The sequence below is a fragment of the Colobus angolensis genome, unplaced genomic scaffold (genome assembly GCF_000951035.1).
Source record: "Colobus angolensis palliatus isolate OR3802 unplaced genomic scaffold, Cang.pa_1.0 Scaffold202, whole genome shotgun sequence".
Taxonomy (NCBI): domain Eukaryota; kingdom Metazoa; phylum Chordata; class Mammalia; order Primates; family Cercopithecidae; genus Colobus; species Colobus angolensis.
Window position 1 is genome coordinate 5,982,810 of NW_012115178.1, and position 24,770 is coordinate 6,007,579.

General features: G+C 39.1%; 1 protein-coding gene across 1 annotated transcript in view; it reads left to right on the forward strand.

Moving 5' to 3' along the window:
- Nucleotides 1–24,770, forward strand: part of NPAS3 (neuronal PAS domain protein 3) — a gene marked incomplete at its 5' end in the record, with an annotated part of 867,539 nt that overhangs the window by 731,501 nt on the left and 111,268 nt on the right. The window contains one exon of the mRNA XM_011941876.1: nucleotides 9,435–9,609. Coding sequence (XP_011797266.1) covers nucleotides 9,435–9,609 — 175 coding nt within the window. The remainder of the gene's footprint in view (nucleotides 1–9,434; nucleotides 9,610–24,770) is intronic.

Here is a 24,770-nt window from a genome sequence, read left to right on the forward strand (position 1 = left end):
ATCTCTCCAAAGTGGCCTGTAAGCTACTTGGGGGCAGGTGCTGAGTTGTAATGTTTCTTGTAATTCCTAAAATCCCAAATACAGTGTGTTACAGAGAGAGTAAATGATCAATAAATATATGATTGACTAATTAAATGTACTATTTCAGTTATTTTATTCCATGGACATTTCTTTATTTCTGTTACCTTTTACTATCTCATACCTCTTCCCTTTCATGTCATTTTCATGTTCTACTCCAAGAATTCTTGCTTCTAGATCATCACTGTTCAACAGAAACATATTGCAAACCCACATGGGTAATTTTAAATTTTCCTAGTAGCCGCATTTTAAAAAGTAAAAACAAGTGAGAAGAATTTTAATGATTTCCTATTTTATTCAGTTTCACATATCTAAAATATTATTTTAGCATACAATCAACATAAAACATATGACAGTTTGCATTCTTTATATTTTTGTACAAAGTCTTTAAAACCTGGTGTTAATGTATACTTATAGCATATTACAAATCAGAGCCGCCACATTCCAAGCGCTCAGTAGCAACACCTGACTCGCGCCTTCCATATTGGGCAGCACAGCTCTAAAGACTATTCCTGGATAAACAGCAAAGGTGCCTGAAGCTCCTGAAATGAAACGCCAGATTACATGTGTGTGATTATAGCATTGTCTGGTGAGACAAGACATAGAACCTATCAGGTTCTCAAAAGGGTTTGCTCCGTCACCACCACCATAGTCCTCTCAAAATACCCTAAGATATACAGGCATGCTTTTAGCCTCTGGATTGAGTCATTTCTTTTGACTCATTTTTTTCTACTTCCAGTTCTATTTACATTCTCTATCTGAAACTAACTCAGTCTGTTATTAAACAGTTGTGAATTTAACTTATTCCTTTAAAATAGCACCTAGAGAGTGTTCAGGGTATTGACTTGCTTTCATAGAAGATAACCTCAAACACTACCACAGTTAGTAGTTACAATAGCCAAAATAAAAATAGCAGTATATTAGGCCTTTTTCTTATGGTAATTCACTAGAAATAAATTATGCACCATGGCCATGGTGCCCACATGGTATTCGGGAGGGTCAGTGATTAATCATGGCATGAAGAATTTTATTCCTTCTTGTTCTCCTATTGGATTAACTCCCCAAGTAATTTCTTAACATGGGCTAACCACCCATATTCTACAGTGGCTAAAATATTTTAGGATACTTTGTGGTTTTCTAAGATTTTTTTTTAAGTTCTGGGGTACATGTGCAGGATGTGCAGGTTACAGAGGTAAACATGTGCCATGGTGGTTTACTGCACCTATCAACCCATTAGATAAGATTTTTGAAGGCCCCTCATGGGGACATGGAGAAGGAGAGCCAGTTGTTTCAAATACAGCAGCGACAGCATTAACATGATGGTGCAGTCCAAGCAAGATCCTCCTTTGGTTTTGCTTTCTCTTAAAGAGTTCTTGAGGTGTACAAACAAATTATCTTTGTTAAATCCTTCTGGTTTTGCTGTTGTTTTTTCACGCAACAGTATCAGTTAAACATTGTGACTCAACTCCTGGTGGGAAGCGCTGTTGCTGATCTTCCACTATACAGTAGCCCCTTTGAAAACACTCAGGAATGACTAATTGTATGATTTGTGCATTTTATTATTTATTATTATTTGGGTGTGTAATTGTTATATGGGTGCATTAAGCATATCTGAGGTTTTAGTCATATAAACCACATTATTTTACCGTGACCAGAGTAAAATTACTTTGTAGCTTTCAAAACATAAATGGAAAAATCATCCCCAGAATTATTATAGTTTTCCTAATCCAGTTACCTTTCCTTAAAATATAAGAGCTGGGCTGGCGAGCTGGCTCATGCCTGTAATCCCAGCACTTTGGGAGGTTGAGGCAGGCCGATCAGTTGAGGCCAGCAGTTTGAGACCAGCATGGCCAACATGGCAAAACCCTGTCTCTACTAAAAATACAAAAAAAATTAGCCAGGCACAGTAGCTCATACCTATAATCCCAAATAACTACTCCAGACGCTGAGACTGGAGGATCGCTTGAGCCTAGGAGGCAGAGGTTGCAGAGAGCTGAGATCACGCCACTGCACTCCAACCTGGGTGACAGGGCGAGACCCTGTCTCAAAATAAAATGGCTGTTTAGAATCAGGGAAATATTTAAATTGCAATCTTGTAAGCATTTTCCACTCTTTCTTGTTCATGTAATCAAAGAAGAAGGACAAAATTCACTATGAGAACAATAACAAAAATTGAGATGTATTGATACTGAAGTCTGGCTATGCATAACACGCATCTCCACACATATCCAGCTTTAAATGACAAATACTGAAACATGTAAAATTTGAGGATAATGGATTAACTATGGCAATATCAAGTATTTTATGTTGATTGGTGTCCTTATCACCAAGGTAATGAAGAAGCTTTGAAAGTGACATCTCACTATTCATTTGATCTCCAGAAAAAAGGAGACTGACTTCAGTTACTTTTAAGATTGTTAATGTTTCTTTCTTGGCATCGTTTCACTTTTTGCTATGATGTAACCTCCAATGGCATCCTCTTTCCTTCTCAGCACTGTGATAAATACTAAAAAGTTGGCCTTTTCTCCCCTACAGACACTTGAAAAATTTAAAACTATAGGAACCTTGTAAAACAAGGTTTTAAAATTTCTTGATTTAGTCACTTTCACAAATCCCTGGGCTCATTCCTGTGATGTAATATCCCCGCAGTATTAAGGCATTCTCTAGGTTCTTCTTTTAACTGATGTCTCTTAAGGAAAAGAAAAGGATATTGACACATCAATACTGTTCTAAAACCACTGCTTCCATAGTATGGTGTGATGGAGGTATACCTGATCTAAGATTACAAGAAAGAATGAAATACAGTATATAATTTATTCTTAGAACAAAAATGGGGAAGACCTTCAAAGAGTTTGTGGATCTGTTTTATACGCAGACTATTTCTAGAAGTATTTAAACGTGCTGACTTCCAAATAACTGTGCCCGCCTCAATTAGTAGCTGCAGTTTGTTCTTTATTTCCTCTTTGACTCTATTTGCCCGACAGTCTGCTTTTTTCTTTTTCTTCTCTGAGCACTAGGAGATCCACTGATCCCCTGGAATTATCTTCTGGCACATCTTAATCAAAGTTCAGAACTAGTTATGCAGTATCTCTTGTTTTTGTTTTTTGGGGGGTTTGTTTTTGTTTTTGTGTTTTTGAGACGGAGTCTCACTCTTGTCGCCCAGGCCGAAGTGCAATGTCGTGATCTCAGCTCACTGCAACCTCTGCCTCCTGGGCTCAAGCAATTCTCCTGCCTCAGCCTCCCATATGCAGTGTCTCCTTGGGTGCTGCTGTTGGAATTCTCAAGTCAGGCACGCCAGGGGTGATAGAAAAATGTATGTAAAACAAAAAAATGTACTTCATGGATTCCCACGGGAGTCAAAATGTTCATTTTTGAAGATAAAATAAACACATGATGTGGTATCTTTTAGCTAAAATTCTTCTAAGGGAAGCCTCTGTTAACGTATCTGTAGAAAGAGAGTGGATTCGTGTTCTTATTTGATGACACTGGAAGGATTTTTCATTCTATCTCATCGTTCTGATACAGAACCTTTCTTCTTGTTCTACTAATTTATACACGTATTTCTGTAACAGACCCAATGCTTTTATGCGTTTTTCTTCAGATAAGTCAGCAAATACATAGAATGAGACAGAGCAGTAAAGAACATCAAGTTTCTGTCAAAGCAGTTCATAAATATTCAGTGGAATTCTGCAACATGTAGAAAGTTATGAAGATGGCATTAAGATACCAGTAAATCCAAAGAAAACCTATGCTAATCAAGCTATCATATCTTATATTTTATTCTCTTATCACTTTATTATCCTTCAATAGTATAAATGTGACCCCCCCCAAAAAAAAAAATACAAATCCTGACCTGCTGTAGCGAGATAGAACTTCCACCTCATCCTGGGGCAGGATTTTCTAACCGGGATGTCAGGGTCTCTGGGGTAGATCTGAAAGCCTCACCTGGGAGTTTCGTTTCTGGGCCACTTACCACCAACAGAGTCCTCTCTCAGGAATGGCCTTTTATTCAGATATTACTAGCATTCCCTAAGGGAGTGGAGCCTGGATGCAAAAGGACTCCTGAGAAAGAGGTTAACTAAGAGCCCCTGCGGTAACCTCAATGCCCTCAAAGTATTTTTTAATAGCAGCCTTACAAAAGGTTTATGACATTCTACCTTAAATAGGTTTTAAATGACCCTTTCTATTGATAAAAATCAACTTTGTATTGTTTCTAAGACTGAAATAGTCTAAAAGAAAGAAATATCTTGAAAACAGTTGTATGGCCTTTCTTTATCAAAGTATTCTCTTAAGTTGTTCCAATATGGAGATGACTTATAAGATCACTGCCTACTCCTCATCTGCACCAAACCCCTCCAATCAAAGAAGCACTGAATTCAATGAGTTGCACTGTTAGTACATCACTCTAGTTAAAAAGTATTGCTCACTCCAGGGGGCCAAGCAAAGGCTATTGACATGCTTGCTTGATGTATGAAAAGACAAATTAGTCCCCCATCCTATCTACCAGCAGGGTACAGTGACCTGACATGGAAAAGTCAACTCAAACCACTGTATAATATATTTACATTTTTTTCCAGGAAACTTCAGAGTTACCAAATCAGCTTTGTCTAGTGTGCAAATTACATGCAAGCTAACAGAATGTGAAATAAATTTGACAAAGGCTGTGTGGTTTAGCTTGACTATAGGATATGCTGGATGGCACAAGTGACTATGGCTTGTCCTGGAGGAATCTATGGTAACACTGGGCAAAAGGCAGGAAAAAAAGAGTTTAAACAAAATCCTGTTTCTGGATGTGATTATTTATTACTTGTTGCCTATTTGCTGCCCCTGATGCATTCTCAGCTGTTTCGTAATACACTAAGCAACATGAGAGAGTAAGCTCTCTTCTAGAGTTATTCAGCTGTAGTAAAGTTAGACCAAGTGGGTGAAGTTGGAAACAGTCATGCTTCCTTCTGCTGCTGCTAGAGAAACAGTTCAAAGATCAATGGGTCTGTTATCTTGAGTTTCATAAACAGAACATGGATTTTTGAAGTTCTCACAGTTGCCTTAGAATGCAATTTGCACTAATCAGAAGAACACATTATTGGAGGGGGAAAGCTCTACTTTTCCATTAGATCATAATTAAGGATTGAAGATAGGACCAATAATTAACATAAAATGAAATTTCTCTAAATTTCTACTATTGGTGATTTGAAGGGAGAGTTACGAACAAATATTAATTTTTATGGAACTATGTTACAGGTCAGATCCTGAGGACATAAGGGTGTGAACACTGGAAACTAACCAGTTAAACAGAGTTTTGCCATAGATTGGAAACAAGTGGATTATGAAAGATGGACACTATTCTCTTAAAGAGTTTCTTAAAACCTGTCCCTTCCTGGCACTTACACAATCCCATCCTCAGTTAAGCTCAAGGACTTAATGTGAATAAATATATTATGATGCTATATTATAATACATTTTAAGGAGTAAATAATGTTATCATTACAATGCCATTATAGTGACATAAAAGAACCAACTTAAACTTTTCCAAATCAAGTATAAGTAAAAGAAAATTTTTTTTCAGGCATAAATATCCATTCTTTATTCATTCAACAAAACATTTGTAATATAGCTACTAAATATAACAGACTAGTCCCAGTTCTCAGCAGGCACATGTTTTGGAAGAGGTGGTAACTGAAGATTTAAAGGTACCTAATTAGCATTGGATTGGAGCTTTATTTGTTTTTCCAACCTGAAGCTAACATGAAGTAATGTCTGTTCATCAAGCAAAAAATTATCCGTCTTGCTGTCTGTAGTCTATTTTGAGGCACAGAATTTAGTGGCAGGAAACATGAGTTCTAGTCTGTCTCACCTGGTGAGTATCCATAAGAGAGAAAAAAAATCAGACAAGGGTTTAGTGGGAAAAGTGGTGGACTGAGAATTAGACAGTTGGGCTCCTAGCCCTGTTTCTACCACTAAACAGCTGGGTAAACTTGAACATGCATTTGAACTTCTCAGAACTGTAGGGCTTTTTCCCATTAAGTAAGGAGATATTAAAAAATGGTTTTTAAGGTGTCTTCTGGCTCTAAAATTTAAGTGAAATGAAGTCAAAGCAGTATGAGAAATGTTGAAAGTGTTAGATACATGTAAGATGTGATGATAATGATGATGACGACTCAGGTGTACATATAAGTTGACCTTTGTCTAATCCTACCTCTATTTTGGTTTAGTGTACCTCCTTTAGTGCCTTGTTTTGGCCCGAGAGTTCCATGGCAAAACATCTCCAGCTCCAGGGGATTGGCAGGCTGCCTGCCCTCAGCCTCCTCCCTTCATGGTGCTCAGTGTTCTTTCCTGAATAAAGCAAGCTGAAGCACAGGGGAATTCAGAGGTCTCTGCTTAGCCTCTATGGCTGCCAGTGCTACTACCTGAGGGGTGATAGGTCAAGTGGGCTTTGAACCAAATTCTGTTTCCACCCTTGGCCTTTTCCAGGATTCAAGTTCTTTTGTAAACGGGACATGATCATACCAGTTCAAAAGATTGTTATGAGGATTAATCAAAGCAAAGCACAAAAATTAATACTTTTTGCACATAGTAGGTAACTGCCAGTATTGTTATTAAGGCTGAAAGCATGTATCACCCCTGCTGTACAGTGATGTCCCAAAGTGAGGAAACAAAGGTACACAATAATATACATTTCTTCATGTCATTCATCCTGATCCACCAAACAGCAACAACAACAAGACGTGTTTGTGGTACTTATTTCTCACAAAGTGATTCCTTCTTCATACTTTCATTGGATTTTCAAAATTAAGCTGAGAGGCAGGTAAACCAAGTCTTGTTTTCTTCCCAACTCTCAGGGCCACAGCCTTGCACCATTCCCAAGAAACAAAACTCCAGGGGAGCATCCATGTGGAATACAATGTGGGTGGTTCTCCTAGGGCCCTGCAGAGCAGCAATGCTGCCACTTTTAGAAGAGGAAACTGAAGCCCAGGGAGGTTAAATTAATTGTCCAAGGTCACACAGCTGAGGAGGAAGATTCTGATCTTGAAGTCTGGTTATGACTCCAAGTAGCGGGGCTTTCCTCCACACTGCGCGGCCTTAACTACAGTATACATATAAACACTATGTTAATGTCAAACTCTCAGTGCCCACCTCGCCCTCATCATTAAGCTCTGAGGTATGTTGGTGGGAAATCCCATGAGGCCACAGGGAAAACAAGTCATCACCCTGCCCTAGTGCTCTGTGGCACATCGATACTCAGTCCTGCCCTAGATGTGCCATACTCCAGACATTATTTTATGGGAAGGAAGTATCTGCACATCCAAGCAAATCAGGATGTGGAGAGAGTGGCCAGTTTCTGCTCTCTGTAAGACTGGTTTACATGAATATTCAATAACCAGCTCCCCTAAAAAAATCTATTTTATCTCCCATTTGTGTTGTCATCCTATCACAATCTATGGTCGGTGCCAAAAGGCACACTGAAGTATTAAAGAAAAAAATCAGTTGGAGAAAAGTGACAGAAATATTTATGAAAGTGCTACAATTGGACTCCATGCAAAACGAGAGTGACTTCCTCATATTTACTAATCTCCAAACAAAATAACCATCAAGAAATATTAAAACACACATTTTATTAGTTTCATTTAATTTCTTAATTGCTCAAAGTCAGTTTACCCATTTATTACTGTGTGAAGTGCTTAGAGGCAAGGCGCACATTAAAGGGATTATTTCCATGTAATCCCCCCCTCCCAGAGGGTAAGAGCTGATCACTGTGAATCCCTTTACGCTCTGTAACAATACCAAATGGAGGAAATGGGGATTGTAAAATGATATAGTCAGTGGTTGGGTGATACAGTAGGAGAGTGCAATTTAATAGCAGGAGAAAAGTACCTCATTTTCCGTAAAAGTTATGCGAGCCTTTTTCAGGAATAGCTATTAACCAAACTGAATTTAGCCTCCTGTTTTTCTGACTTATACCTATGTAATTGATAGATGTTGAAGATCTGCAGCCTGTTAAGATGTTAATCAAATGGAGTCTGGGAGTAGATGTGATCATGTTACTGGGACTTGGAGTTCTGGGGACAAGAATTGCTCTGACTATTACACTCTCTGTGACAGTTTTTCCACCGCCAGTCTTCCTTCTGGGCATGAAAGGGTGCAGGCACGGAGGTGGAATCTGGAGGGATGCTGGAAATTATCCTGGAAAGGGAAATGAGGTAGGCAGGGGTTCTAGGTAAATATCCACCAAGAAACTTGTGACAGTCTGAAGCTCTGGCAGCTTCCATGGTATGTCATAGCTGGCCTGAAACCATTGCACTCCAGAGGACCGGGAAACCCATTAGTGACCTGGGAAAGAGCTTTTGCTTGTCCTATTGCTGACACATCTCTCCCCGTTGTATGTTAGGAGCATTACCACTATTCTTAGGAGATAAAACTCAGAACATTAGAGGAGTACAGAGGTAAGGCCAGCCCTTACCAGCGATTTCTGCCCCCTCAGGCGGCGCATGACCCAGATGCAGGGGTCATGCCTGACAGCATTAAAATACTCAGTGCCTCTGTTTCAGGCTGAAACAGTTCTAATATTTGATATTCATTCTCTGCCTTTAGAGTTAGCCTGACTCAAAGAGTACACAAAATGAAACATTTTTTTAAAAAGCCCTCAAGGAGATTTGTACTATGTATCCTGTTAGATTGAAGGCAAAACAAGCTGATTGCAGCAGAAAAAAAAAAATATGGCTGCTTCAGACCCCAGCTGACCTCTTTTATATGGAAAATCCCTCATACGATTATAGAGCTAATGAGTAATTTTTAATGAAAACATTATGCCTTTGCATATATTTGTAAGCAGCCCTTCTTACATTGAAATTTACATGGAAATCAGATGATATGTATAAAAACACATCTTGGAAATCCGTGTATTTTAAGGAAAATACTCAACTGCTATCTCTGGCTGTTTCTATAGCTGTTCCTATCCAAAGCCCAAACTTCTCAATAAGAAAACTGTAGAATTCAGTCAATCATCTGGTTGACACCAAACATGCAAGTATTTGATGATGCGTGGATAAAACAGTTGAACACAAGGCAGACGCGTCCACATTTCACAGAATGTTTTGGCTTTATGCAAACAACAGCGTGTGAGGGAAAAAAAAAAAAAAAAACTGAGCGTAACAATTGCTAAATAAATACATGTGAAAACATCTTTCTCTTTCACCTCAAGAATCCTTAAGTATTTGAAGATGAAGACAGAACCAGGATTGTTTCTGGGACCTGGATGTATTTTCTTTTCTACTCGGAATCTGAATCACTGTGTTGAATTTGAAAATGGAGAAGCCTATGTAATGCCTTTCCTTCCTACCCTTTCTCTCCCCCTCTAGGTGGAGCTGACAGGCAGCAGTGTCTTTGACTATGTCCACCCCGGAGACCACGTGGAGATGGCTGAGCAGCTGGGCATGAAGCTCCCCCCTGGGCGGGGTCTCCTGTCGCAGGGCACTGCTGAGGATGGAGCCAGCTCAGCATCTTCCTCCTCTCAGTCGGAGACCCCCGAGCCAGGTGGGAATTGCAAACCCAATGTGTGGGTTGGTGGGCAGGACCTTTGCCAAATGAGCGTGCTCAAGTTACCCATGTGAAGAGACTATAAATAGGTCTAAGGGTATTTAACAATTCCATGCAGCTTCCAGTCCCGTGCAGTAATTAAATAAGGAAGAGATTTGAAAATAAGGAGACATTTTAATAAGTATAATCCAGAGATCTAATTTCAGTTGAACAATACATGTAGAAGGTACTAGTTCCTTTAGTTTCTCTTTCAAATTACTAGATGGAAAAGCTTCCGATTTGGAATACCGTCTTCATTTTATTGTTACCATGGCTAAATGTAATGCATTTATTTATTATTCAGCAAAATCTATGGCAGAGGCATTCCAAATATTAGCTTGTGGAGAATTAAAAGTATTAGGGACTTGCAGAAATCTTGGTTTCTTTATTTTTTTTTTAAGCATCAGAAGGTACTTGAAAGATGTGAACGATAAATTAAGGCTAAAAAGAAAACAGAAATGGCTACATTTTAAACTGCCTTTCTACCCTCAGTATTTAATTAGATCAATTGTATAGAGGAATGAACAGAGGTGACATTCCTCATTGGGATTCCTTCCAGGACTCTTATAGACTTTGCATTCAGAATGTTCCCATTTTCATTGTGTTGTACTGATGATAATTTAAGTATTAGGGGAAAATCCATTTATAAATTAAACAAAATGACTTGATATCCATCAGTCCCCTAGTTCATCAAGCTGTTCAAACACGGGGAAGATTGGCTGGTCGGCCTGGGTCTTCCGAGAGCGCTGGTAATTAGATCTGCGAAGGATTTATTCTTTGCTGATTGGGGCTTTAAATTAATTGAAGTTCCACATTTGTGGTTTTGTCCTTTTTGTACTTTTTTAGAGGAGATATTTCATATTCTTGTGTGGTGGAGTGCTTGGCCAAGCAGCAGTGGTTTAAATGTTAATTTTTCTCATGAGAAGTTTAAGATTTTTTAATGAATCAAGGCCCAATTTGAAGTGCAAAGTTGTATTTACTTACTTGGAAAATTATTTTTTCACTCTTCAAAGATGCTTGTACTTTACTTGATCTGTTGTTTTAAAATAGATTCGTAATACAAAAGCATTTTATTAGCAAGAAAAATAGAAAAACCTATGTTAAGATTAACGTTAAAATAACTCATCGTACTTCCAAGAAAATTATTTGGCCTGCCTAGAAGTAATCACAATGTTTCCTCACACAGAAGGAAAAAAAAAAAATTTGAGAAATATTTCATCCATTTTCCTCAGTGAAGTTAAGTGTAGTTTCTAGGGCATTCATTATTCTTAGCATTGGTGATCATCCTTCTCCAGTGAGCCCCACACATGAGAAAAGAGAATATTTAAGATTATTCTTTACCTTTTAAAAATGAAAATATTTTTGTTCAGGTGGAGAGGTGATATATTCTTATACCATAACTCACTGACTTTACTGGGCAGATATGTCAGTGAGATAATTGGGACTGTTTTTTTAGTCAATAGAATGTTCCTATCTGGGCATATTTGAGAAACAGCACATGCAAATGGTTTTCTACTCTTTCATCCTGATGTTGGATTGGAGAACCTCTTCCTCATGACTCAAACACACAGCATGACAGAATTTAAGTTTCTAAGCCTTTGTATGAGGGAAGGTCTTGGAAAAGTTTGTTTCCTTGAATCACAAATGCTCAACTTTCATGATCCTTTTATGCAACCTCCAACATACACAGCCAACTCTCTACAGCAAAACCAGCAGGTAACCTTTCCAGTCCCTCCTAGATCCTGCCCCGATAGGAAGCTCATGAACTTGCAAGGCTGCCCACTCCATTGTTGAGTAGTTCTCATAGTTATTCCTGACAGGGAGCCCAAATATACTTCACTGCAACTTCCCACTGATCCAAGGTCTGTCCTCTGGGACCACATTTCTGATTTGCTACTTCTTCCCTATCATAGCTTCTCATATATGTGAAGTCAGACACATCAGATCCCCCCTTCCTCCTGCCATCCTTCTCCTTTCCAGGTCAAACAGTGCTAATTCCACAACCCTTATTCAATGGCATGTGCCTAAGGGCCTCACCATCCTAGTTATCCTGCCCTGGCTGTACTTCTGTTTGTAGGGAACCCTGTAAAAACATGGTGAAGAGAATAGCACAGCTCTCTAGATATATTCTGATTAGTGCAAAGCAGAGGAACTGTCACCTTTCTCAGGATAGGCTACAATGCTTCTCTTAATGCAGCCTAAGGTTAAGTTTGGTCTTCTTGGAAGCTAGATCATCCTGTCAATTCATACTGAGCTTGATGTCTCCCCAAATGCATGTTGACAGAGAGACTTTGGGAGGAAAAACAAATCCATAGCCTGTAAACCAGTTCTGCTAGAGTATCCTAGGCTACAGCAAGCCCAAATAACTATGTCAATATAAGAACTCTCATAAATCCCATGCCTTCTATGAAGCCCTAGCAAGCATAAGATAACCCTAGGTACTCTAGTAGAACACAGTTCTCACAGATTATTACTTCTAGATTATAGGAGAATATATATCTCCTTTAACTGTTAACTCTCTCCTTTAAAGTTACTCTATCATTTAACATTGAAGTGTGATTGAAAGACACTATAAATTTACTTAGGTTTCCTTCACCAGCCTTCCTTTAGCCATCCTTGCTAGTGAGGTTGAAAACTCTGCCTTCCACATCACTTAACTTGGGCTCATTAGCTACACTCGCATAAGAAGAGGCTCTTTTCCTTGATGGTGAATGTGACTCTCACCGGTAGAGAACATTAAGCTACCTTAACCTTCAAAGTCTGCAGTGTTGGTTATTTTCTACCTTTGGCTTAAAAAAGCAATTAGATTGACTGCTCAAATACTGAAAAGCAGTGTAGGGTGCTACCTTGAATGAAATATCTTCACTAATGCAGATGATCGCTCCAAGGGAATTACTTTAAAAGTTCATGTCAGGCACTACATCACAAAGCTGCTTATGTTTCTTAAAAGCTGAAAGAATTTTAACAAGATTTCCTAATTCTTAATAACATGAAGGAACGTTTTTGAAGACTGTTGTTCATTGCATCATAATCTCTTAAACTCTGATAAAACACAGATTCTTTTTGAAATAGTAGTGTAATTTAGTTGGAAAAGGGATATTGATATATGGTTATTATGAAAATGAAAGGACTATTAGGTATAGAATTTTTCAGAAGCCCTGATATGTTCAGCATAGCATCACTAAATGACTGAACTCTAAATAACATTTGGCATTATAATAAAGGAAATAAGTGACTAAACCGGCCTAAGAGGCAGTGATTCTATGCCACAATAGGAATTCTGTTTCTTTGAATTGCCAGCCCTGAGATTGTCTTGTCCTGACTCAGGCTCAGGATAATGGAGGAGAAAAAAAGATCCGTTGATTGTACAGCAAACCCAAATAAATATTTTATATGTATGCACATTTTTTAACAGTTTAGTCAATGTATTATCTCAGAGAAATCTTAAGTCAGGCAAAAGATAAATGAGTGGCATTGGTTAAAATGTTATAAAGTCCGAGCGTGCCTATTTAGGGGTTGATTGGAACATTTTGGAAGAGACTGCCCTATGATGTCCTGCAGGCTCCTGCAGCATGAGAAGCACAGAACCTCTGACAAATGGCATTTGGAGGGTTTATCTTTTTGTAGATCTGCTTGTGCCTTTTCATGATTACTCCTAATGATTCTGCCATCTTGGGGTTATGAGTATTATCCTCATCTTTTTCATAAATTTCAGTGCCATGCCTTTTAAATGCTTAGTAAACAGAAAAGCAGCTCTCTTAAAAAATCCTGGAGGAACTTTAAAACTCTTCCTGTGTTGAAGGCAAATAGTAATATTCCCTATATTAGGCTGTAAGATTGTTGTGTTTTACTCCTTCTTCCTTCTTAGTAAACAGCTTTATTTTTTCCAATTATAAAATTAATTCAGGCCCATTGCAAAAAATACAGAGAATTCAGAGAAAAAGGAGTAAAGACCACCACCATCTAGAAATAACCATTATTCATATATATGCACTACGTACCCTACTAGATTTTGTTTCTGTTCCTGTGTATGTATGTACATTTGTTGTGTGTTTCCTGGGGTTTTTTGTATTTCTTTCTAAATTAAAGATTATAATGTATATGCTCCTGGTAACTAGCTTTTTCATTTTCATGTTTCTCTAAGATAAAATTCCCTTTCTGTCTCCAGTGGTTTGCTTCCCACCAGCTAGTGATCAGTTTCTTCTGTAGGACCCCTGGCAAGAAGAACATACCTGGATCCTGCTTCAGAGAGAACTCAGCCAGGGCAAGGGGCTCTTGTGGCTTTTTGAGTGGATGTGAGCTCATAGAAGGGAAAATCAATACTGTACCAGGATTTAGACAATTTAGGAAAATGCATGAGGCAGTACTTTGGATGATGAATAACTACAGCTGCATGGCTAACCCACTGGTTGTCTCAAATATGGGTTATCATGTTTTGTCTAAATTTTCAGGCAGAATCTAGCCTGTTTTGTGGCATTAGGATCATCATTATAGTAGTATGATCTTTATGCTATTATACCTACACTATGTCCCGAATGTTTTAAAGGCCAGCAAAATGGAAACAGTAGAATACTTGCCTGAATGGAAATAATCTTCAGTTTCAACTTATGCCTCTATGCTTTGGTAAGTTGGTATCTATCTATTCCTGATTCTACAGAAACAGGAGCTCAATTCTTCTGACATCATTAGATGATTTTCACAGTAAGTCGTATAATTAGACGAACAAATGTTTAGGAATAACCATAAAGAACGTACAAATTTATCTGAGGATCAATGCTTTGTATTTAAAAGCTGCTTGGATTTGAGATACACTTGTATTTGTATGGCTGAATTATTTACCATCTGGTGTATTGTTGTGGAGGGGTTTTTTTGTATTGGGTCAAGATTTCTATCAATGAACTGAATTTAGAAATTAGGCAAGGGAAACCATCTTACTAACCCCACATCCAACCCCAGTCCCTAGACAATGTGACTGTATCTACAGCACTTTCTGCTGTACTGCAAATGTCAAACAGAAGGTGTAATGGATTTAATATTAGCGCTGGCCAAGGTGTTGAGGGAGCTGTTAATAATGTCACTCTAGTTATTGATCTGAAGCCTTTAAAAATCAGGGAAAAGTGAGAGATCCCCTACTGGGGAAAGGCATACAGTGACTGATTTTTATTGCCAATATATCTACATATAGAGTAGCAACTTTCTGGAATTATGTTATCACCATTACTCCCATTAATAACTGAGATTTTTGGAGTCATTTTATGGTGAGATAATATCATGGAGACTGCTCAGCATGCTAATACTAAAAGATCGGACCAAGTTCTTTTATACATAAATAGAGCTCAAAATTCACATGGTGAGTACAGCATTCATACAACGTGTCAAATGATAGAAAGTTCATTCACATTAGATTTATACTTGATGACAGAGTTGGAGCTATTGGAAGGGTAAGTGACAAAGAGTGTAGTCAGTAGGAAGAGTAATATGCTACTGTTTCCTCTCCAAAATTCTGAATACAAACAGTGTAGGGACTAACTTAAGATAGAAATGGATTTTGTTCAGTTAGTGTACGTTTTCAGGACATTGCTAATCCTTCAATCTGAATGGCAGTTTGTATGCAATGAAATTCCTGCTTTCCATAGTCCCCAACTAATAAATGAAATTAAAATGTGTAATTTATGATGAATGTTTATCAAACTGTAAACACACATTTAATTTCTTTCCATATTCATATACTATAGGCAAAGATAAATCCATCAGATAAAGTACCATAGTGATCTCTGATGGATTGATTTAAAATGCATCCCTCCTGGGGCTGTAGCAATGATTGGGACAAGTTCATGATTCTCCCAAATCGGTCTGACTTCTGTTAATACCCAGGTGTGCCTGTATGTGGCAAATCTAGTAGTCAGAAAGCAGCCTCACCGCTAATCCTTTTGTGTAACCCGAAGAGATCATCATTTAGGCATAAACACAACTTTTATCCAAAATTGTCTATGTTTCTTAACATGTCATCATTAGGAACGTACCTTTTTGCCAATCCTGAAATGAAGATGATGGGTGCACTCCAAAAGCAAGCCAGTGCTCTTACAAGGACTGCCTTGCCAAACCTAGAATGATTCTTTTGCCTCAATAAAGCTACCTTGATGCAGTACCATTTTTTCATGAGCAAAGTAGGCTATTTTTAAATGTCACCTTTATCCCCAGCTAAGCTAAACAAGGTGCCCTGGAACTGCCACAGAAGGGAAAAATATTCTCCATCGCTTTTTTCTGGTATGCAAGGCCTAGGCATACTTATCACCTTAATTTGTGTGTGTTCACACTTTGGTGTACTTGTGTGTAAAATGAGAACATTTGCAAAGCAAACTGTACTTCTAAAATCTTGCCTGAGGGAGCTAAAGAGAAATACAGTAAAATCTCTCCTTCCCACCAGACTCTCCTGGCCCAATAGCTGAGCTCCACCCTTCTAGGCCAGCTCCCAGAAGGCACAGCTGCAACCCCAGGAATCCACTGGGACCTAATTCCTTGAGCCATGCGTTGATGACGCAACTAGCTACAGAAGGGCAGCCTCCCTTTTGTTCCCAGAAAAGATGTTGGATCTTGGCACAGTTCTGCATGCCATTCTGAAACTATCATTGGATAATTAAAAATTATAAATTCTATTTCTATAGCTCTTGCCTTGAAAAAAGTACAAGTTATTTACTTTTAATACATACCACTGCACAGAAATTTCATCCCTGTCCAAATTATACCATTCTGAATTCTTCATCTGCACTAAACAGCAGACTTACGAAGGATCAGTTACCTGGCATTGACTGAGCTTTGCAGGGTGCACAGATCAGAAGAGGCAGAACTGGCTGGAAACCATTTCCACCCCTAGTGAGCAATTTACTCATGATTGCTTGGGGAAAATACTGGAAATATTGCTTCTGTGTAAAGTTTGCAACTTCCAGTTGTCAGCTCTTTGCCAACAGTTATTCCCAAGTATAGCTTTAGCAACAACGCTTACCCAGGCCACTGTGATAATGGCTGGCATTCATATCCTCTTGGTGTATGCAGAGCACAGAAACCACTAATTACAGGAGTTAATTCACACCACATCCCTCTGAGGCAGGTCAGTGTGTTATCCTTGTCTTACAGCTGGAGGAAAAAAGTGATGGAAATTCTAAGTGGCTCACCCCAAGCTTCACAGGTTAGTTTCGTGGCCAAGATTAGCGGAAAGGGTACAATATTAGGGTTGCAGCGGGTGGGAAGCCTAGGAACTAGATGGAGAAAGAAGATAGGTCCCTGGTAGGAATTGAACCAGCGGAATTTTCTCCAAGGGGATTCTGAAGTTCAGAGAGAAACCTAACTATCCTCTTATGCACATATTTCATTGTGCTGTTTTTTTTTTTTTATTTTAAACATAGTCTCTTACTTAGAACTAAAATAATCTATGTCATCTTTTTTTTTGCTTTCATTTTTTTTTTTTTTTTTGAGATGGAGTCTTTCTCTGTCTGCCAGGCTGGAGTGCAGTGGCACAATCTCGGCTCACTGCAACCTCTGCCTCCCAGGCTCAAGTGATTCTCCTGCCTCAGCCTCCCAGATAGCTAGGACTATAGGTGCATACCACCACACCTGGCTAATTAGAGATGGGGTTTCACCATGTTGGCCAGGCTGGTCTTGAACTCCTGACCTCAGGTGATCTGCCCGCCTCGGCCTCCCAAAGTGCTGGGATTATAGGCATAAGCAACCACCCCCTCTTTGCTCTCATTCTTCCATTTAAACACATACCACAGTGATCAGTAAGTAGCATCTGAATACATTATAGGCACAGTTCAACCCTAAGTCACTTGGTCTGCATCAGCCACATGCCCCCCCAGCCAGGATCATAGCCAACATCACCCGTGTACACTTGGCCTCTGCTCTGTGTTGGCCAACACTGGGCCAGATTCCGTGCAGTTTCTCCAGGCTCTGTCTTTCAGAGCCAGTCTTCCAAGGCAGGTGTGAGATCAAAAAGAGCAGGCAGAGCAGAGGAATGGTGTGCATCAGGAGGTGGACATATCCTGCTGGAGGGATCGATCTGCTCATGAAACACAATCATGGTTTCTTGGGACCCCTGGGAAACACTGCCCATCTTCTATTAGCAGAAGAATTAGCTTGAGGGAAGAATTTGTATCTTTTCTCTAGTTATTATTAACTAGAATGAATTTTCATTCAAGATTCAGGCCCACTTGCTAACGGGGATTGTGTAGATTATTCAACCACCATTGATTGAATGTCCACCAGGTGTCAGACATACAAAACACCAAGGAAACGATGACGAGGCTCCCCACCTCCCAGGAGCTCACCATCACGTGAGGGGGACAGATGAGTAACACAATGCGGGAGCGTGGTAATGAGGATCAGGACACTATGGTGCGTAAGTAGGATAGCATCATAGCACACACCACCGCGGTCAGCAGTCTTGGCAGAGCTATCTCAGGCTTAAAACTTCAACCCTAAAATTAGTAGCCCAGAAATATTGTTTCTTTGGGAACACATTGCCTTGATGTGCCCAAACATATCAAAACCACGATTATAAGCGACTGATGGACGTTATCAAGGGTTTGTTTTTGTTCATTTGTTTAATTAGCCTAAAAATTGCCTAACACTGCACCTGCTGCATGATAGGTTCACAGAAATACTAGTTCCTCTGCCTGTTGCTTTTTCTGGCTCTGCCGGAGTGTCCTGAGTAAGAATTACCCCAAACAGCCTCCCTTCCATTTATATAGGGCAGATCTCACTAACTGAAATTCAGGAAATTCTAACTTTGGAAAACAGTACTGATGCTTTTAGCTTTGTCTACTCAAGGTATAATTTGTTGCAAATATTCTGATAACATTAATGATATAGTAATGGTTTTCATTATCTTTTACCTCTATGTTCCAATTACAGCAGCGGGCATTTATAAGTAATTTATTTTTCAAAATGACCCTACACCAGAGTTAGAGATGGTAACGAACTTGCCCCCACACCAGAGCAGACACTGGACCCAGGGTTTGAACTCAGGCCATGTTTTTTTTTTTTTTTTTTTTTTGAGACGGAGTCTTGCTCTGTCACCCAGGCTGGAGTGCAGTGGCCGGATCTCAGCTCACTGCAACCTCCACCTCCCGGGTTCACGCCATTCTCCTGCCTCAGCCTCCCGAGTAGCTGGGACTACAGGCGCCCACCACCTCGCCCGGCTAATTTTTTGTATTTTTAGTAGAGACGGGGTTTCACTGTGTTAGCCAGGATGGTCTCGACCTCCTGACCTCGTGATCCGCCCTTCTCGGCCTCCCAAAGTGCTGGGATTACAGGCTTGAGCCACCGCGCCCGGCCGCCATGTTTTTATTGTAAGCACTTTGCTGTGTGCTTATAGAGAACAGGAGAGGTAGATGTGACACCTTCCATTAGGAAATGGATTGTTATCATAGAAGATTTATCCGTAGTCGACAACTAGAGAAGAAAGGAGATAGTTCTGCTATCCTCAATTGTGGCATAAATATTTTAAAGAAATCAAGGAGCAGCTCAATGACTGCAGGCTGGCCTTGATGAGGAGGGATGACCTACATGGCCTGCATGAAAACCAACCTAAGAGCGAAAAGGTAGAGATGATCTCCCAGGAGGCTCATCCCAGTAGCACAGTGGGAGTGAGCATGCTGCATTTGGGAGGCAGGAAGGAGCCCTGTCTTCCTCACTGAGGCAAAGGTGCATGCTTATCCAGAATGGGCCCAGATCAGGGAGGAGCTGGGGTGCCAGGGTAAAGAATCTAAGAGCCATGTGCTAAGTTCTGAGTATGACTCATTGAAGAGAGCAGTGACCCAATGAAAACATTATTTTATTACTTATAAATACAAAAAAAAAAAGTTTAAAAGGAACCTTCTTTGAAGATCATATTTGACGAGTACCCAAGAATTCCTGAATCCGTTAGTCAATGCAATTGCCGTTACTCATTGACTACTTGCCCGTGTCAGGCTCTTTGCTAGGCCCATTATTTGCATCACCTTATTTATTTCTCACAAAACACTATTGAAGATGTTATTATTTTTCCCATTTTACAGATGAGGGGCCTAAGAAAAGAACAGTTTTTTTAAATTGTAAAAGTCATACAGATAGAATTTGAACCCATGCAGGCTGGCACCAGAGCCCCCATACTTAACCCTTCCTCCAGTGTGCTTCTAAATAGCCCATCTAGAACAGCTGTCCAACCCCCGCACCTGAGACCACCAGCTAGGGATGCTTGCCATCCTTCCCAGGTGGTTCTATTTGAGTGGTCTTCCCTATAACACAGGAAACTTATGTTCACTGGACTTGATACTGGCTCATTTATTTTCATAAAAATGTACAGGATGGGTTGAACAGAGGAGACCAGAAACAAAAACCAAAAGTCATTTAAGAGATTATTTCTATAATCCAGAAGTGAGTGAGTAGACCTTGAGAAGAAATGTTTTTGAGAGGCCTTGCAAAGGAAGAAATGATGATTTGGAATTAAGATAACATTTAGGAAAAGAAATATGCCTGTGGTCAGTCTTTAGCCAGGAGCTAATTATTAACGCTGTAGAAACTATGGAGGTCTTCAGCTTTCACACATGATTGGAATTGATGATGCCGTCTGTCCACTGTCACTTTTTTAAAATCAATGGGTAATAAAATTTGGAAAATTTTGAAAATTACAAAATTACATATGCTATTGATCATGAACTATTAATATGTAAATATGCTTAGAGTTCAAAGCTGTTCCTTTACATTTTAATCAAGTACATTGTATGTCTTTGGTAAAACATCCGTCTGCTAGCCAGTGCCTCTCACTCGTCAGAGGCTATCCTCTCCAAACAAAAACACTGACAAGAACATTCATAAAACTGATGGCAACAGAAAGAATTTAAACTCTACTTACTCTCCTGTGCCCAGCCGTCTCTTTATTAGACACAGCAGGGGTTGATGTTAGAGGGGAATAAAAAGTATCCATTGATTGCCCGAATTACTGTTACTCAAAATTCAGTAGAAACTTAGTTGATAACTGAAAAGTGAATTTAAAATGTGACCAGTATTGAGGAAAATACTTCCCATTTCACAGAATGGGAAATTTTACATTTCACTTGTAAAAACATAGTTGCATGTCTATAGTTTAGATACACAAAACATTCATTCATTCTTTTGTTTATTCTTTACTCATTTAATTTATTGCAAATGCATGTGCCAGGCTTTGTCCTAGATTCTGGGATGGGGTAGTTACCAAAAACGTCTCTGCTCTCCCAGAACCTGTAGCCACATAAACCACCTCCCAATAGGAGTCAAAAAATTCTCTGTGGAGAGATTCAGTTAATAGAAGTCTCCATTTTATACACGCTAGGTAAATCTATGTATCAGTTTGTAATGAACCACTTTGTCTTCTCTGCTTTCTAAAATGCACAGCTGATGTAAAGTCTAATGCAGCACTTCCGAAATACATTCCTCCTCATAACTGCTCTGCAAGATGAACTTTTTTTTTCCAACCCTTATTTTAGGTTCAGAGGGTACACGTGCAGGTTACATGGGTAAATTACATGTCACTGAGGTTTGGTGTACAAATGATCCCATCACCTAGGTAGTAAGCATAGTACCCAATAGGTAGTTTTTCAACCGTTCCCCAGAAACAGCGTTCCCCAGTTAAACGGCAAAGGAAAAAACTTGATAGTACATGTTCTCACTGGAAATTAACAATGAATGTTAGCTTAGCGAAAATTTGAAATTCATGTAAAATCAATAAACCTATGTTTTGAAACTAGCCTTTCCCAATGTGTTTGACTGTGGGAAACTTTTTTTCAAGAGAAACTCTTACTAATACCCCAAAAGCACATGATTTAGCACTGTACATGATCTTGTTTCTACTAGGCTGGATGCCACCTTCCCGCATCCATGCCACTCTCTTCCTCCAAGACCCACCGCAAGCAGAGTCACAGTGGGCCACTCTATTCCGAGGTTAAATTTTCCAGTTCATCTGGTAAATCTCCCAAAGGTTTCTCATCAGTCCTCAGGGTGCACTTCAAGCTTTCCCAAAACTGAGCTCCTAGATGAATCTAGTAACTAACTACAAAGTTTTAAGACAAGACTTGTCAACTCCAAGTTGCACGGTTTTTAGTGCAGTCCTAAGCTTTGATCTGAAGGCTCTCACATCTCTTTTCCACCCTGTCTTACCTATTCTTCATTTACATAGGCAGAGCACAAAAGTCTCTGGTGTTTTCATCCACAACGGTACACCAGGAGATTTTGGTGCAAAGATAGGATTGTGGCTGCCCAGAGCAGTGCAGTGGTGGTAATCAGTTACTGGGTTGTTCTGTCTGATTTGTAGAAATTCAGTTAAATTGCACTGCCTATATTACAGACTTTTAAAATCTGCAGTCTGGTTAACTTGCAGGTTACCCTAATAATTGAGAGTTACTGTATATGAAGATGACAATCCTGACCGACATTTTAGGACATACTCCTTAAGCTAGCTCTGCATCAGGTGCAAATTTATAGTACCTAGGGCCTTAGAACCAGACAGCCCGTGTTGTGTTCACCTCCTGACTCTGTCACTTACTATATATGTGACCTTGCTAGTTAATTAACTTATATGTGCCTCAGTTTTCCCATTATAAATGTTTAGCCCTCTGGTCTAGATTGGAGAATAATGTAGGAATGATCACCTGTTGGTTTTATCTGAATTCATATACTAACACATCTTATAAGACTGTAATGAGTTTAATACATATAAAATGCTTAAAACAGTAGTACGGCACAGAGTCAGTGTTCAATTAGTATAATTATACTTTCTGTTGAACTAAGCATCCTCTTATTACCAAGTTTATTCCTTACAGAAAGGCTGGCCAGGGGTTGATAGGAAATTGGCATGTATGCATGAAAAGCTTATATTTGGGCTTCACTGACACAATGCTCCAGTTACATCACTTGAAGGGTTCAAATTCTATATGAATCACAGTACCCAAAAGATATGCTTCTGAAAAAACACAGACCCATAGACATACCCACAGATACACACATACACCCTACAAGAGGTGCTTTTGTAAAGACTCCATTCTTCTGGTAACTGATAATTTACCTCTCCCTAACCTCTATAATATACAAATTCTGTTTTGCAGATTCACATTTTTTGTATACTCAGTTTTCTTACAGCTTAACAGAGATGCATAATGCTTATTCTCAGAGGTCCATCCCACTGCTCCTAGCTTCAGCACACTAAGATACGCCTGCTGACTTCCCTTTTGCTAAGGCTAGCTTGGAGGCTGGCCAGTTCCACTTTAGAATAGACCTTGATGTTAGTCTCCAAGGGTTTGCAGCTTCTAGCCCGGCCTATTAAAATGTGTTCTGGTTATAACACAGTAATTTAGCTGATGAATAGCATATATGACGTGCTTGACTGATATTTTCCCTTTTTATCTGGCTGGGGCATTGTGATATGACCACAGCCACAACGTGAGTTATGCACCATGAAAGACTAAGCAACCCAGAATTGGACATTGGGTCTCCACAACCTACGGCTCCTTCACTATCAAATCAGCTTTCATGCAGCGTTCCGGTCTGTGCTGGAGAGTGGTGTGGCGGTACTCAGTATTGGTTTGAACTTTACATGAATCAATTTATTTTGTGTAGGAGGACTTCAGTTCATCACTAATCTTAAGAACTAAAATGAGTGTAGATCTGGTAGAATCCATCTGTAAAAGCAAGAGAGATGCCCAAATGCCCTGGCCATAGGTACTATATATGGGCTTAAATAAATAAATTAAGAAACTCATTTCACATAGGCCACCAAGCAGTCATGAGATGTTAATGACTTTTAGTCACTGCCAACCTGGACAAAATTCAAGCCAATGACCTACGGGTGAAAGGCTCTATATATCCCATTACGAATCCCCTGAGCCATCCAGTCGCCCCTGACAAGGTATTTTATCATACCGAGTACAGTGTGGTACAATAGTCCAAATTCCTATACCATCAGAAAATCTTCTACTATTTAAAATAAAAGAGACCATGTTAAAGAGAGGCAGAAACCCTAGTTTTTCAAATACAAGAGTCATTTCAATTAAAAAACATTTGGAAGAAGGAGATGGGTATGTATACACGCATATATAGTGTTGAAAATTTTAATTCTAGTATTTTTTCATCATGTTTACTCCACTGAATATTTTATTCTGCCTCTGGATATTCAGTAAACTGTCATATTTTGGAGTTCCATTAAAAAAGTCATTATTTTTAGTTTAACATTTGAAAAAAAAAAAAACGGATTCGTTAAGCCCATGGTGCTTTCTTTCCTAGCTTGTTTTTAAGTGTCATAAATAAATGACTTAAACGTCCCACAAGACGAATGTGCTTTAATCATCTAATGCACTCATTTATCCTAAGCCTTAACCTTAGTCCTAAATTAAGTCTGTTGCAAAAACATAACTTCATCTAAAAACACCCATCAATCCTACATGGTTTTGATAAGCACATTTTAAAAACATAAACAATCAGACAGTTGTCAATCTGGGTGAAGCCCAGTTCCATTTAAGAGTTATTCACCAGCAGCTATATTTTACGCCCACACCACCAACAGAATTATAAAAAAGAATTGCTGGTATTTGGGCCTTTGCTGGGAGTTGATACTGTGAAATTGTGGGATGTGGAAGTACAGTTTATAAGAATATAAAATGAAACAAAGACTAGACAAAAGATGATCCTCATTCCAAATCAGATATTCTGTTTTTGTTTTTGGAAAGTATTAATAATTTGACAGTGCTATAAATACATTAAAATTTTATGATCCCATATTTAGTAAATTGCATGTCATGCCTTTGATTAATTTTCATTTGTTCATGGTCCTAAAAATCTGTCAAAGAATCTGGCTGCTCAGAGCTCATACATGAGTAATGATCACCGAAAGGTTTGGTGCAAGGAGAAATGAAGTGAAAATGTCATGGAATAAACACTTGACTAAATTGGGTACTTAATATCTCATAACTAAGAATTCGCAGAATTTGGTGAAATCTTAGCTTTGACAGGTGCCCACTTTCATTTCAAATTAATTCTTATGTCTTTCATTTGCCAACGGTACAACTTTCACAGTAGGGCCAAGAAAACCTTCCCGTTTTCCACTGGCTTCCTTG